Source organism: Paramormyrops kingsleyae, chromosome 13, assembly GCF_048594095.1.
Source record: "Paramormyrops kingsleyae isolate MSU_618 chromosome 13, PKINGS_0.4, whole genome shotgun sequence".
Classification (NCBI taxonomy): Eukaryota; Metazoa; Chordata; class Actinopteri; order Osteoglossiformes; family Mormyridae; genus Paramormyrops; species Paramormyrops kingsleyae.
The window spans coordinates 15,666,537-15,681,851 of record NC_132809.1 but is presented as its reverse complement, the minus strand read 5'-3'; the positions used below and the strand labels follow the sequence as shown (position 1 = coordinate 15,681,851).

General features: G+C 46.6%; 2 protein-coding genes across 4 annotated transcripts in view; both read right to left on the bottom strand.

Annotated features, from left to right (window-relative positions):
- Positions 1–2,970: 2,970 nt before the first annotated feature.
- snrpa1 (small nuclear ribonucleoprotein polypeptide A') lies at positions 2,971–5,402 on the bottom strand. The gene is made up of 9 exons (XM_023843037.2): positions 5,216–5,402; positions 4,940–5,087; positions 4,780–4,858; positions 4,604–4,650; positions 4,398–4,500; positions 4,000–4,079; positions 3,603–3,678; positions 3,404–3,497; positions 2,971–3,263 (listed from the first exon to the last, which is right to left on the bottom strand). Exons 1-9 carry the CDS (start codon positions 5,295–5,297, stop codon positions 3,088–3,090), a joined length of 885 nt encoding a protein of 294 aa, XP_023698805.2. The 5' UTR covers positions 5,298–5,402; the 3' UTR covers positions 2,971–3,087.
- Positions 5,403–7,699: 2,297 nt separating this feature from the next.
- Positions 7,700–15,315, bottom strand: part of LOC111859916 (proprotein convertase subtilisin/kexin type 6-like) — a 32,177-nt gene continuing 24,561 nt past the window's right edge. For 2 of the 3 annotated variants that reach the window (XM_023843061.2, XM_023843059.2), the window contains exons 17-21: positions 14,971–15,058; positions 14,694–14,794; positions 14,203–14,329; positions 9,035–9,147; positions 7,700–8,627 (exon numbers count right to left, since the gene is read on the bottom strand). In XM_023843061.2, the coding sequence (XP_023698829.2) occupies positions 8,533–8,627; positions 9,035–9,147; positions 14,203–14,329; positions 14,694–14,794; positions 14,971–15,058 (524 nt within the window). In that variant the 3' untranslated portion in view covers positions 7,700–8,532. The remainder of the gene's footprint in view (positions 8,628–9,034; positions 9,148–14,202; positions 14,330–14,693; positions 14,795–14,970; positions 15,059–15,315) is intronic. The other variant, XM_023843060.2, reaches the window with a different exon arrangement.

Sequence of the window (15,315 nt, the reverse complement as noted above, 5' to 3'; positions counted from 1 at the left end):
ACTGAAAACTTGCCCCAGTGCAGATAGCGAAGACATTTTTAAATATTAAAGGCTAAAAGAAAAAAAAATCTAAAAAGAAAAAAAAATCTAAAAAGAAAAACTGAATGAAATTCTGCATGTTTAAATTTTATGATATGCACTTTCCATACAAGTAGCATTTTAAAACTGAATGAAACATCATTATCATCGAAGGATAATGCAAAAAATGCCAAAACAGATCAGAACCAATAAGTTAACATTTTTGCGTTGTTTGCAAAGATGAGCATCTGTCAAACTCACATTAATCTGCATAGAAAACTAAGCCTTACAGAAGCGCCATCTGGCGGATAGTCTTTACAATTTTGGCTTTTAATTGACATAATTGATCTACACCGATCAGCCAGAACATTAAAATCAAGTGAACTGTCAGGAAAATAGGCAAAAATAAGGATCTGAGCGAGGGCCAAATTATGATGGCTAGACAACTGGGTCAGAACATCTCCAAAACAGCAGATCTTGTGTGGTGTTCCTGGTATGCAGTGGTTAGTGTCTAGTAAAAGTGGTCCAAGGAAGATCAACCATTGAAGCAGTGATGGGGTCATGGGTGATTTGGGTGGGGAGTGAAGGCTAGCCTGTCTGATAGCACAAATTGCTGAAAAAATTAATGCTGCACATGATAGAAAGGTGTCAGAACAGAGTGCATCGCAGCTTGCAGTGTATGAGGCTGCATAGCCAGACTGGTCAGAGTGCCCATGCTGAAAGTGTCTGAACACTGAAGTCACACTTGAAGTCCGTTTGAAAAACACTTTTGTTGCTTGGCTTTTAACTCGGGATAGGATGGCTGGATTTGTGCCTTGTTTGCCTGGGGAAGAGATTACACAAACAGGCAGAGACGCTGTGATGCACTGGGCTATGTACTGCTGCGAAAGCTTGGGTCCTGCCATTCACGTGGATGTTGGTCTGACACGTACCACCTACCAAAACATTGATGCAGACCAAGTACACCCCTTCATGACAACAGTATTCCCTGATGGCGGTGGCCTCTTTCAGCAGGATAATGTGCCCTGCCATACTGCAAAAATTGTTCAGGAATGGTTTGAGAAAAATAGTTCAAGGTGTTGACTTGGCCTCCAAATTCCCCAGATCAAAATCCAATTGTTGGATGTTCTGGACAAACAAGTCTGATCCATGGAGACCCCACCTCAAAATTTACAGGACAGATCTGCTGCTAACGTCTGGGTACCAGAACCTACAGGACACCTTCAGAGGTCTCGTGGAGTCCAGGCCTCGACGGGTTAGAGCTGATTTTGGCGACATGAGGGGGACACAAAATTAGGCAGGTGTCTTTAATGTTATAATCAGCTTATGCATGCACGAATGGGAATGTACATTTAACATATGTATATTTTTTTACTAAAGATAATGACCCTTTTGAGTGAATACCTAAGTATTTATAGTATGTCAGTAATTTATTGGAAATATTTGGAATGTCAACAAACTTGCATATCTGCATCGAGCAATAAGTCCAGTTAGACGGACTGTTACAGATTTGGGAGTTTGAATCAGTAGTGTAGGAGTAATGTCACCTTGGGTCCCCCTCCTCTGGTTTGAACCTCAGCTCTGCTCTGTGTGTGTGGAGTCTTCACGGTCACCCTAGGGCTTGCAGATCTGCTCTGGAGGCTCCAGTGTTCACCCACAGTCCAAAGACATGCATTCAGGCGGTCTGCTCTCTCTGAATTACCCATGGAGTGAGTGTGCAGGTGCCCCAAGGCGTTACTCTCCTCCAGTCTCTATGCCACCTGGATCAGGCTCCAGCCCCCCCAGTGACCCTGCACTGGATAAGCAGCTGGAACATGCATAGATGGGACCATTGAACAGCCATGCACAAGACATGGTACAGTTTCAGTGCTCTAAGACACTAGTTTTCTTGGCTTCATGGCAGTGTTTCCCAATCCGGTCCTCGGGGAGCCACATATAGTCCACATTTTTGGTTAGGAACAGGGAGGGGGAACAGAGGGAGTAAAAACACAGATTAGCTGTGGGTCCAAGGACCAGATTGGGAAGCACCGTTTTAAGGCACATTAATGTGTTTGTACGTTCCTGGATTTTATTTCACTGTTTTTCAGCATGATACAGGTATCCTTCAGCAATTTCTCTGCATGCAGATACATCATTCTATGCTGACGTTTCCTTGTCCCGACCAAAGAAACAGCTTTTTGGGGTACTGCAGCCCCGATGTTTCTCCAGGCAGTTATTATGCTTCATTGGGTTTTCATCACACATAAAAGTTCGAGTGGTAGAAAAAAAAAAAAAACACCACATTGACTTAAATACAAAATAAGCCTAAATTTACTTTTTAGCTTCAGACACCCTCACCCAGTAAAATCTAAATGTGTCCTATATGTGGACCATGACCGTAACTTGAGCGTAAGAATAATTCCTGTCACCAAATTCCTGCTAAAAACCCTGATTACAATCCCTGCTGTCCAGTCCTCAAATGGGACCTCAAGCCCAAAACGGTTACATTTAGTGCTGTGGTGGGAATTTAATCCAAGAAAAATTTAGTAATATCAGCACTAAAGGTTAAATGTAGTTGCTATTAGAGCAAATTATTGTCTAAAATATCCACGACAGATGCTGAGCTACATCCTTGCAGTCTAGGCAGTGAATCATTTTGCTGTGCGCAAAGACATCCAAAATGTTCCAGTAAACACCTTTAACACACCAACTTTAGCTATGCGAAAACCCTACTTAGAACTTAAACCGTGTAAAATTAAGTCTACTTATCTGCAGCTGTTACTCTACCACATACTGAAGCTATCAGCTACCATGAATCCACAGGAAGCTGCTATTTATGATCATGTCACACCAAAAAGTGTGAACACGCCTTAAGGCTGTGACTGAACTCAAACCGAATGCACCAAATTAGATTAGTTCAGACTGCAGAGCTGTGCACAACACAGCCGAAAACCCATAACAAGAGGACGGCCATTTGTACAGAAAAGTTTAATGCATTTTACATTATCTTACAACATAAAAAATAAAACGCCACCTAAACTAAAAGCCTGGAAAGCAGACACTAGAGTCACCACCAGCACCCATCTTTCTTCACACTGATCCGTTGGCCTGGCCGTCGTCCTCCATTTCCTCTTCATCCCCTCCTTCCTCATCCTCTCCTCCACCATCACCCATGGCTTCTCCCTCCATCGGCATTTCGGCGCCACCGTGTGCACCGTCTTCCATTTCTTCTTCCTCCTCCTCTTCCTCCACCATGCCTGAAGGGTCTGAAGCGGAAAAGGTTTACAGACACCAGTAATCAAACACAAAAGGCTAATCGTCGTGGCCCACAGCTCCTACAGCAGGGTAGCTTGAGACCACCAGTTCCTCCTTAACCACCTCTCTACCATGCCAGCCTGATACGTACCTTGCCTCAGCTCCCTCCCAGGGATCTGGCCGGCCTGCAGCAGCCCTTTCAGTCTCTCCACCTCAGCCAATGAGGTAGCGCTGGCGATGGCATTCTGAAGAACCGAAGGACACCCGTTAGGTCATGCATCTCCACAAACACGGACACACCCATAACCTGCACTCCGGAGCCCAAGGGGGACTTCGCGGCCAGCCGTTACCTTGATGGCCTCCACGTCAGCGGGCGAGGGACCCGTCTTTCTCTTTTCAGCCTGTAGGTTTGCTCCAGGGGTGAACCTGAAAGACAGCATGCGGTCAAACCACTTTCCTCAGCAGAGCTTCTCCGGTCTGCCCTCGGCTGGACCGAGCAATCAGTGTAGTATCTCATCTTTGTCAATATACTGATACAACAGGGAACACTTCCAAAAAAAAACCCTCTTAGAAACACTGACATACAGGTTTTGGTTTTTGCAGAAATGTGTCCGGAGAATTAATATCCAATCAGCAATTTCTTAAAAGCCTCTGTGCTCCCCTCTGGCCCATTTTGGTCACTCCAATCCACAGGCCAATTCTCAGTGTTTCTGAAGGTCTGTGAGCAGGCAAGAGCAGTCATCTTACGTTTTGGTTCGCTTGGCAATATCCTTTGCAAGCTGTGCACCCCGTTTGCCTTTGAACATTTTCTCCGCCTCCTGACGCTCCTATGGCGATACGTCACACAGTTACAGAGCATTGCTTTCGACCAGCCAGACTTCCAGGGCACCGTGCTTCCCACTGCTGTTGGGAAGCACGCCATCCCAAGAAACGTCCCAATTACACAATATACATGCAGCATCCCCATTCAGGTTATTTATTTTTTAATGCAGATTATAAACTACCATGATTATGCAGAAACAGAACAGCAACTACTACACCAGAACCTGCTGAGTTTCTCCATCAGCTTACCTTTAACTTGACCCTCTCAGACCATGACACTAACAAAGCCCCTTACAGCATGCTCGGTTCATCTCCCACTTTACCTTTAACTTGACTTTTTGAAAATCAAGCACCCGCAACTGTGGAATTTTGTTGATGACGTAAAGGCGGTAGTGCTTCTTATTGGTCACTGGGTTCCGCAGTAGGCTGAGGAAAAAAGGGTAAGCAAGATGAAAAAAAATGTTTCAATTATTTTTGTTAGTTATCCAAAGTGTCGGAATTTCGTGCGATAAGTAAAGAAGAATGTTACCTGAGCAAAGTTAAGCTTTTTATGGATGCCAGAGGATCCAGGTCTCCCTTTCGGAATATAAAGAAATCCGTGCATTTAAACATTTCAGAAAATGCGAACACAAAACGACATAAGCTCTTTCCCTGCCTACAATGCAGTTTTCAGCAACAAACGGGGCTTCTGGGTTCCAGACATACCAACTCCTGGATGCTGTTGTTGGTGAGAATTAATTCCTTCAAATTGGGCAGCGACTGTTCGAGGTCTTCGCCTATCCGACTAGGGTGAATAGGAATAGGAAATTAGGCTTTAAACACTACCACAAACTAAGTAAACAGAAAAAGAGTTAAGGGTATTTACCATATCCTATTATTATTCATCAGAAGCGTCTTCAGTCTCCTTAGCAAAGGGAAGCCGTCCAGTTTTCTGATTTCATTTTCAGAGAAATCGATGGTGTCAAATTGGTCCAAAGTTGCTCCGAGGTTTTCAAGTACAGGTATTTTATAACCTAGATGGAAACAGACAGCATAATTTTACTGGATTTTAGACCAAAGACACAAAACAGCAAATGTATGAATAGCAGCGGGCCTGAACTACCGCGCTTTTTATAGATGCTAAACAATTGAATCGGCGCACCTCGCAGGTCCAGCTCCCGGTCCCGGATGGGGTTGGTATACTGAGCCGCTTGCTCGATGAGCTCCGCCGACAGTTTTACCATGCTGAAAACTGTAAATTACACAGACGTAACAAACTCCCGGACAGAAACGCGCCGAGCTTCCCACACGCCACTTACCGGATATAGAGTCACATCCCAGCATGCATTGGTAGGCTGCCACAGAATTCAACACCGTGAGAATTGGAAAATCTAAGGTCCTCGCCGGGGATGTGCTGCCATCTGCTGTCCAGGAGGGCAAAAAGTGGGCGAAGCTCAACGCTTGGTTGTCTCCTTTCTCTTTGACTTGCTTTTTTCTCCATCTTTTCTCCCCGTTACACTCCCTACCATATTTGTCTTTCCACGTATAGACAAAAATTCAACTAATTAGTCTTAGATTTTTGCATTTTAACTGCATCCAATTAAAAGTTGTTTCATTTCTACATATTGGCTGGACAGCCAGTAACTTAATATAATTAACAGGTCCAGTACTGACAGAATGCTGTTCAGATTGAAATGAAAGAGAACAAAAGCTCAGTCATTTTCCCACCCTATTTTTCATAACAGAACCTCCAGGACTCGACTTCAAGGTCACTGCTCACCAGTTTTGAACTGCTGATAGTTATGAGAGATATATATATATATATATATATATATATATATATATATATATATATAGATATATATATATATATAGAGAGAGAGAGAGACACACACACACACATACACACACTACTCACAATAAGTTAGGGATATCGTGAGAGACTTAGTGGATGTCATACATACGGTGTTTGCTTCACTTCAGACATTTTTGGGATAGGGAGGCAATTGTATTGGGGTGATAGACACACCTCATGTTGTGTTTTCCATGTAATGGTCTCATTGTGTACAGGTGTGCCTTATTGGGGCCAATACCAAAAGACAACCTTTTTCAATGTGGCATCAATTTCAACAGTCTGTGGGTATAAAAAGCTGGTATTGTCAGTAAGTCATTCCAAGTTCATCATTCAAACAGCCATGAACACACGACGTCACTTAACGGCCATGGCGCGCCTTCGGGTCGGTGGCAGGCAGTCAGATGTTGCTCGTGAACTTGGTGTGTCTCAAAGTGTCATCAGCAGACTTGCATCAAGACACAGAACTACTGGCAGGACAGGACAGACTTCAGGACAGACCCAGGAGTGGAGCCCCACGAGTGACAGACCGCAACGATGACCAGTAACTAAGGACCTATGCATTCAGACATCGTTATGCAACTGCCACACAGCTGCAGGCCCGTTTACGAGATGCGAGGGGTACTAGGGTTTCCAGACAAACCATTCGCAACCGACTCCACCGCTTTGGCTTGAATGCCAGACGACCGTTGCAGGTGACTCGACTTACACCGAGACACCGCCGAGAACGTTTGCAGTGGGCACAAGACCATGTGACCTGGACAATGCAGTAGTGGTCTACCGTCCTGTTCACTGATGAGTGTCGGGTCACCTTGCACAGAAATGATGGTCGTCAGCGTTGTGGAGAAGGCGAGGTAAGCGATACACTGAGGTCAACATGGTCCCCAGGGTTTGCTTTGGTGGAGGAGGTGCAGCAGTCTGGGCAGGCATCACCAGTCAGCGCAAAACAGATTTGGTTAATGTACATGGCTCAGTCACTGCACGTTCTTACCTCAGAGACATCACCATCCCCCAATTCCGCCAGCACACCCCCAACTTTCTGTTCATGGATGACAATGCTCCACCACATCGTGGCAGAATTGTCACAGCTCGACTTCAGGAGGTTGGAGTGCCTCATATGGTATGGCCATCAATGTCCCCTGACCTGAACCCCATACAGGACGTCTGGGACCAGTTGAAGCAGAGACTGGATGATCGTACCCCACCCCTACGTGGCCTGGCAGAACTGCGTGTAGCACTTGTGGAAGAGTGGAACGCATTGCCTCAGGACAGAGGCTAGTGAGGAGCATGAGACGTCGCTGTCAAGCTGTCATTGCGGCAAATGGTGGAAACACCCACTACTGACATTGTCAGTTGTTGTTATTTGGGGCTGTCCCTGTTATTGTGTACATTTTTGGGGTAATAAATATTAAGCTAATGACAATGGTGTTTCTTCTCATACATTATTAGTAATATCAAAGGGAACTTTTACATATTTCATTAACATTCAGAGCAAATTGGAAAAGCACTCATGTACATTACAATATCCCTAACTTATTGTGAGTAGTGTGTGTGTGTGTGTGTATATATTATTATCATTATGGATTTTTGGGTTTGCAAGACAATTTGTTGGATTTAAGGCACTCTGGGCTAAATAAAAGTGAATGAAGTTAGAGTCCATTTAAAGTGGAATACCTTCAATCCGACCACTTGCCTAGCTAACCACCAAATCCTGGGGGCCATCCACAAAGCTGGGGGGTGTCCCATGAAGCAGAAACCCAAACCCGAATGTAACAAAATGAAACTTATTCATAATTAAATTATGAAATTTATTATACATTTAGAAATAAATGTTACAATCCAAAATGCATGTGAACCATGTGGATAATTACATAATTATATATCACAATAGTATATAGAAATACATTAGTATAATAAAATATATTACCATTAGGCAGGATTCAAATGACATCTGCCTTGTCAACATGCCTAGAAGGGGAATCAATCAGGCTAAATGACTGGTCGATTAAAAAAACCATTTCAATTAAAAAATAGGTTCAAAGGAAGTAGTGTGCTCTCAATTCTAAGCCACAGTGCAGGTACTTGCTCCTGCGAGAATAAGAAAAACTTGGAAAAAAATGTTTTACTTGTTTTTATTTGGTCTTGAGATCATTTAACAAAATCAAAAGCATAACAAAAGGGATGGATAGTTTCTGAAACCCATACCCCTACAATCCCACTAAATGTACCATAATAAATCTATACTACTGAATGTGATCTTTGATGAGTTTGGTTTTTTCTTACAAAAACTGCAAACAATTCCAATGTTGTCTTTTTTTTATATTTGATTGTAAAAGCTTTACAAGCACTGCAGTGCTGAAAGAATATTATGCTATCAGTTCGTCAGTACACCCAGTACTTAGACTGCGTAAAACCCCGTGATCGGTTTCACCTGACGTGCTGGTTTTTTAAAAACCTTGATATGTAAGTATCATTTTCAGTCACGTTGTGATCATATGACATGAAGGGGTGACTCTTGTGATTATGCAAGTGTCATAGCACACAGCACAATTCATCAAAGCCTAACGATTGAGAAAACGTACAACAGGCAATAGAGTTGATGTGTGATGTGGTGTTCCTCCTCTTCCTCAGCCCATGTGGCACGTCTTACAACAGAATTGCCGGAAGGGCTTCTTCTCACAAAGTCTGTTAGACCTCACCATCTCGCAAAAGACCTCGTCCGCTGCAGAGCAGGGGTGAAACATGGTTGGTTAGGTGCAAATGAGATATGGGCCCCTCATCTGCTAAGACCCCAGCCCCAGCCTGCTGGACCCAAATTCTTCCCCTGGGAAAGTACTGGGCAATGGCAGCCTATAGCATGCAAATACGCCCAGCAAGAAGCAGCAGAAGATCCTTAAAAGGTTAAGATACCAAGCAAAGCTTCTGTCACTCCATTATTGCTGCACTGATGCCTCAGGGTGACCTTCATTGTGGCCTGAATACCAAACCGTAAGGTCCATTGAGCTTTCTCAATAGTCCTCTCACAACCTATGGCCTCTGTACACCCCCCAGCCCAGGTATCCCCCCTCAGAACTCCACTGTTAGAGCAGTACTCCTGCACACCAGGAAGCTTGCTCTCACTGATCTTACCATTGCTACAGATGTTACTGATAATGCAGATTCCACCCAGGAGGCTGTAGCCCTCTTTGCACCTGGAACAGGCAATCCCAGGTGAGCTGCAGCTCAGGCACTGGTCCTGACACCTGGCAACCACAGATAACACTGTTCACCTGGCACACTGGCTTCTTCCTCCTGGTCAACCTGCACAGACTTGGTGAACCATTGCGGAGCACTGCTGTGCTATGGGGTCATCCCTACCCATTCAGGCATTTGTGAGGTACTACGGAGAATAACAATCACGGCTGGCTCACCGACTAACAGCTTCTTTCCAGACATCCTGTTCTGAGCCTCGGGCTTAGCACAGGGTCCAGGTTAGTTTGAGAACTTTGCTGTTCATCAAGCGAGCAGCCCTGTACACAAACCTGCTGCACAAAAGCAAAGACTATATGTTGCTACTAACATGCTGTCCTGCCCCGATCGTCTGCTCCTTCCGTGTGCCACGTCCCCCTCGTTAACCTCGTGTGGGATCCCTGTGTGATTAGCTGTTTCTGGTTGTTGCCATTAGTCCTCTGTATTTAGTCCGCGTTTCAGTTTGTTTCCCCAGTCCGGTCATTGTATTGTCCGTCTATGTTTTGCTTGCCTTATCTATAATTAAACCCTGTATTCCCTGACTTGCCATCTCTGCTTGTGCTTCTCTGGATTACTGCATGACAGAATGACCAGACGCGCAAAAAAGACGCCTCGCCTAACTGAGGCTGAGTATCTCGGTTTGGCAGCTGAGGTGTTATACTGGTTCAACCAGCCAGATATTCAGGAGGATCCCGCTACCCGAGCTCTTGCCATCCGGACAAGGAACCTCCTGGAATCAATATCCCCATCTACCAACCCAAACCTTATGGATGAAGTTCGGCAGAACCTGCTACAGCTGCGGAGCGGGGTAGCTGAGGCTATGCTCAGGCAGGTGGCCCTGGATAGTGGACTGCCTCTTTCCCTGCTGTCCACGCAGCCCGAACTCTCCGCCACGTAAGAATCGCAAACGGGGGGTCGTGTTAGAAGCCCTTCCAGGATCTGACGCTTCGCTGCAGACACCTGACGTCTCCATTGCCGCCATCCTCCTCGAGTCGGGGCTCAAAGCCTGCACAGCTGCTGCTTCGCCTGCGTTTCAGGATAGTCTGCCTGCAGCTTCATTGCCATCTGCATCTGAGACCCTGGCCCAGCGATTCTTCGCCCTTCAGGGTATATCTGCAGGAGATACCGCTGCGCCTGAGGTGCACGCAGCGCCCCCAAGGTTCCTGCTTCGCCCCCCTAGTTTCCTATGTCTCCTGCTCAGTCCCCCATGGTTCCTGTGCCTCCTGCTCAGTACCCCGTGGTTCCTGTGCCTACAGCGCCCCCCTGAGGTTCCTGTGCTGGTGGTGTCTGCAGCACCCCCCATGGTTCCAGTGCCGGTGGTGCCTGCAGCGCCACTTGTGGTTCCTGTGCCGGCAGTGCCTATAGCACCCCCCATCGTTCCTGTGCCGGCGGTGCCTGCAGCACTCCCCATGGTTCTTGTGCCGGCGGTTCCATCAGCACCCCTCGACATGCCGGTGTTGGCGGTTCCTGCAGCACTCAACTGAAGTTCCTGCGCAGACGGATCCTGCAACGCCCCCTGGGGTTCCTGTTTCGCTGGCTACAGCTTCATCCTCCGTGGTTCCAGTCCCTGCTTCATTCTCCATGGCTCCAGTTCCTGCTCTGTCCCCCATGGCTCCAGTTCTTGCTTCGCCCCCAGTGGTTCCAGTCCCGGTGGCTGATGTGCCGCCCTGTGAGGAGCCAGTTCTTGTGGTGCCCGCTCCTGAGATTCCTATCCCCGTGATGCCCGTGCCTGAGGCCCTAGTCCCGCCAGCTGACGTGCCGTCCTTTGAGTTTCCGGTCCCAGTGGCTGACGAGGTGCCCACCTCCAAGGTTCCCTCACCCGTGGTCCCTGACACGCCGCCCTGCGAGGCCCCAGACCCAGCGACTGAAGCGGCGCCCGGTGAGACCTCAGTTCCAGGCAGCCGGCACACTGCCCCCAATGGTTCCAGTCCCGGCGGCCGACTCGCCACCTCCAGCGGCTCCAGTCCCGGCGGTTAACGCGCTACCCCCAGCGGTTCCCGTGCCTGATGGTCTGACCATCGCTCCTTCCTCCTTGATGGAGCTGGCAGAGAAGCTTGAGTGGGACCCCTTGGGGATAACCCTCACTGTCCCATTGCACCCCTCTGGTGGGTCACCCCGACTGCTACCTCATCATGGCAAATTCCAGCCAGGGTCCCATCTTTCGGTCTCCCAGAGAGGGAGAGGACACTGGCGTCGGGGTCAACGCCCTACCTCTCAGTCACCAGGCGTCGACTCAACGGTCACCAGCAGGCCCTCCAGCTCCTGATCGGTGGTCACCTGTGGGCTCCCAGGCTTCAGGTCGGCAATCGCCCTCTGCTTCACCCATGTCGCCTCGTCAGCTGGAGCCGGCCCTGCCTCCGGCGCTTCGTCGATCGCCTGCGGGTCTCCCACCTGCAACTCGTGGCTGCGCCTCCGCCTGTCATGGTTCCCTTCTCCCCTCCAACACAGTCCCCTTCGGCTCCCTCCTCGCCATCTCCACCAGCCCCTTTACCTGCTTCCTCGCCACTCTTGACGTCCCCTTCAGCCTCTGTTCCGGTCGCCTGCTGCTCCGGCGGCCCCGCCTTACACCTGCCGTGGGTTCCTTCAGCTCCACGTTACCCCTTGCCCTTGGCTTCCTTGCCCCCTGTGTTCACTCGCCATCCTGCTCCACCATCGTTCCCTCCTAATCCCTTTGTACCCCCTGTGTTTATTCCCCATCCTGCTCCACCATTGTTCCTTTCTAGTCCTCTTGTGCCCCCTGTGTTTGCTCCACGTCCTTCCGTGCCGTTGTCCCCTGCTGGTCCCTATTTGCCCCATGTTTCCTCTTCATCCTTCCGTGCCGTTGTCCCCTGCTGGTCCCTATTTGCCCCGTGTTTCCTCTTCATCCTTCCGTGCCTTCGTTCTCTGGTGTGGTTCCTCCATTGTCCCCTTTAGTGTTCCCCGGTCCTGTGTTTCCGATTTTGGTGTCTTTGTATTTGTCCACCTTCCCCGTGGTTTGTAGCTTGTTTGAGTTGTCTTCCTTGTGCCAGTTCTGTGTGTCCGTGCTGTTCCCTGTGCCCCGTTGATGTTGTTGCTTTTCCCTCGTTAACCTTGTGTGGGATCCCCATGTGATCAGCTGTTTCTGGTTGTTGTCATTAGTCCTCTGTATTTAGTCCACATTTCAGTTTGTTTCCCCAGTCCGGTCATTGTATTGTCTGTCTATGTTTTGCTTGCCTTATCTATGATTAAACCCCGTATTCCCTGACTTGCCACCTCTGCTCGTACTTCTCTGGATTACTGCATGACAAATGCAATCCAAGTTTGTTAAAAAAAAATAATACCACAAAATAGAAGAGCAGCGTATGGACATCTATAAACTAGACGCTCTCGGAATGACACAACAATTCATTCCCGGAATGGCGTCGTCATCCCTCCCCCCATCTAATTCCTACACCTTCCACACTCCCCAACCTCTACAGTCTCTGACCCCCCTACAATCTCCCCACCTCTCCAAAAAATCTTTATTAAAAGTCAAACTTTGTATGGCTTGTCTCAATATAATCAGGCTCATCAGATCATCAAGACTAAGTGACACTGCTTCAATTTTGGTGCATATTGTCTCAATATGAAATAGGTCACAGATCATCACCAATACAATGCTCCTGGGAAATTTGAAAAAGAACCAGCAAATACTATTAGAGTTGCTCATTTGGAAAAGTGTCTTCTGCAGTTGCCAACTATGTGCCACCTAGTGGCTTTGCTTCAGTTTTGGGGGGGATTTGTCTCAAAATGAAATTAGGTGTAGATCCATATAATTTTTTGTCATGCGCTAATAACATCCATCAAATTTTTTTGAGTTGTCATGTTCACTATGTCAAGTATCTTCTGAAGTTCAAAATTTTCATATTCAACAAACCTTTGGCAAACATTCTCCGTCTCTGTATCACAAGGCTCTCACAAATGGCAGGTATGGTTCACACTTCTCCGCACAGGTACCAGCGGACGTGTCCGCTCAAACGTTTATGACGTGTTTGACGTCATTGTGCGCCTCTGCAGACGAACGCCTGCTGCACTGCAAATTTGTGTCTGCAGACACACTGAACATGATCGATTTGCTAGCGTCCACTGAAAATATCAGCATGGATGCTTTTGACGAGTGTAAATGTATGTGTATGTGAGTGCAGACTTGTCCTGAAGCCCTGTGAGCTGCCTCTGAATTTGTAAAACATAGAGAAACGGGCACAAACCTCACTGCTGTAGTACGTTTGCAGGGAATATCAGAATAATAATTTATGATATTATTGTTAATAAAAAATTAAACGCTTTTTTGGAAAAATGAAATCTAGGACTTATTCACCGCGATGTACTGTGCTTCAGGGCATCCCTAAATTATGCAATGCACGCAGTGCAGGTGAGAGATTCAGATGAGTCCTTTCTGCTGGAATAGCCCTGATTTATAGGAAATTATGGAAATGGAAAATGGAAGAAGAGCAAACAAAAATGGAGAAACAATGAAACTAGAAAAGCAGACAGGAGACGGTGAGGGAAGCAGAGTGAACACTTTGAAGAAAACAGCTCATCAGTGACATTCAGCTGCACAGGATCCTAAAGGGACCATCACCCGCTGTGAGCTCCATCTCAAAGCTGGCATCCACTGGCACAAGTGCTCTGTGGGTAAATAACAGCAGGTCTATCTCTACTGCTTTTCCAGATGTGGTTTTCAGCTGTGGTCCCGGCACACTGTGCTGTGTGCAGGTGGAACTGGAAAACAGTTTTCTTTAAACTGCCTTTGGGCTCAGGCTTGAGCAGAAATCACAAAATCTCATTAAATCTCACTGTCACCGCTATTGTTCATAACTTACAGCTTATAATAAACAATGAACTGCATGATGGGTGGGGCTGCTGTGTACTACCAATCACCTCTTGCTTCAACTGAAATGGAAACAATGTAACTAATATGAAATAGAATTTTGTGAATCAGGGAATCCCACCCACATTTACTCCCATCACTGCCATTAGAACAGCACCTATAACTACCATTATCACTGGCTACAATGATCATTTCTGCTCTTTCTACTCGATCTAGGGACTTTTGAGTTACAGATGCTCACTTTTTGCATATCGTTGAACCTGTAGCGGTGCTCTGAGTGTAGTAGCCTTGGCTGCACGAGGACACACACAGCAACTCCTCCTTCAGAAAGCCTGGGGCGCACAGAATACAACCTTCTTTTCCTGGTCCTGAGGAAGAAGCCAACAGCTAGAACTGGGCAAACACGTCCCTTACTGCCATTATTCATCTCCATAGCTGGATTTTGAAGTACTCCAGCACTGTATACACTGGGTTGGTCTGTTCTTTACTTCTCATAATTAACATGCTCTTACTCATACTCAACCTGCCCTACCTTTGCCCTACTAGATTAACGTGTTCCCAACCCACCCAATTAACACATTACTGCTAACACTCAACAATAACACTTACTCAGCCACCTGTGAACTCATGCATTAATGATCCATTAAAAGTCATAAAGACATAGAGTATCTGTCTTTAGGTTTGTGGAACAGTGAGGGAGACTGATGTGCTCTGAAATACAGAAGTATTTACCTTTGCAGGTGGAACAGGACTGGTGGCAAGAATTACATTTCTCCTCTGGGCTTAAGAATGTCCCATCAGCACACTCAAGCACACAGGTGGTACGTGACAGCCTGAACACACAGAAATTAAATAAGTCAGTGTTTATGTCAGTAATTAATTAAGAAACTACAAAAGACCAACATTCACACAGATTTTGGATACATTTTACCTCTGTGTTAACTGAATGAATTGGGTTTAAATTCAAAGCCAACATAGCGTGTTATTAAAGATTCTTTCTTCGGTTTACCTGTAGCCCTCTTTGCAGCTTGTACACGTGTCAAAATCATGCCAACATGTCCTGCAGTTATCGTGGCATCTTTCACACTGCCTGTGGACTGGTGACAGAGAGTCAGGGACACCATGGTTTGAACTCAAAAGCCACACACACACATGTATAGAGAGCAGGCTATGAGCTATCATGGTACATGTGTTACTAAGAGTCTGCTACTGTCACAATGGAATCTATCTTAATGGAATCTGGTACTACTACAATGGAATCAATCACCATGGATTCTATCACTATCCAAATGGAATTTATCATAATGGAGTCTGTCACTATCTCAATGGAATCTATAACAATGGAATCTGTCAG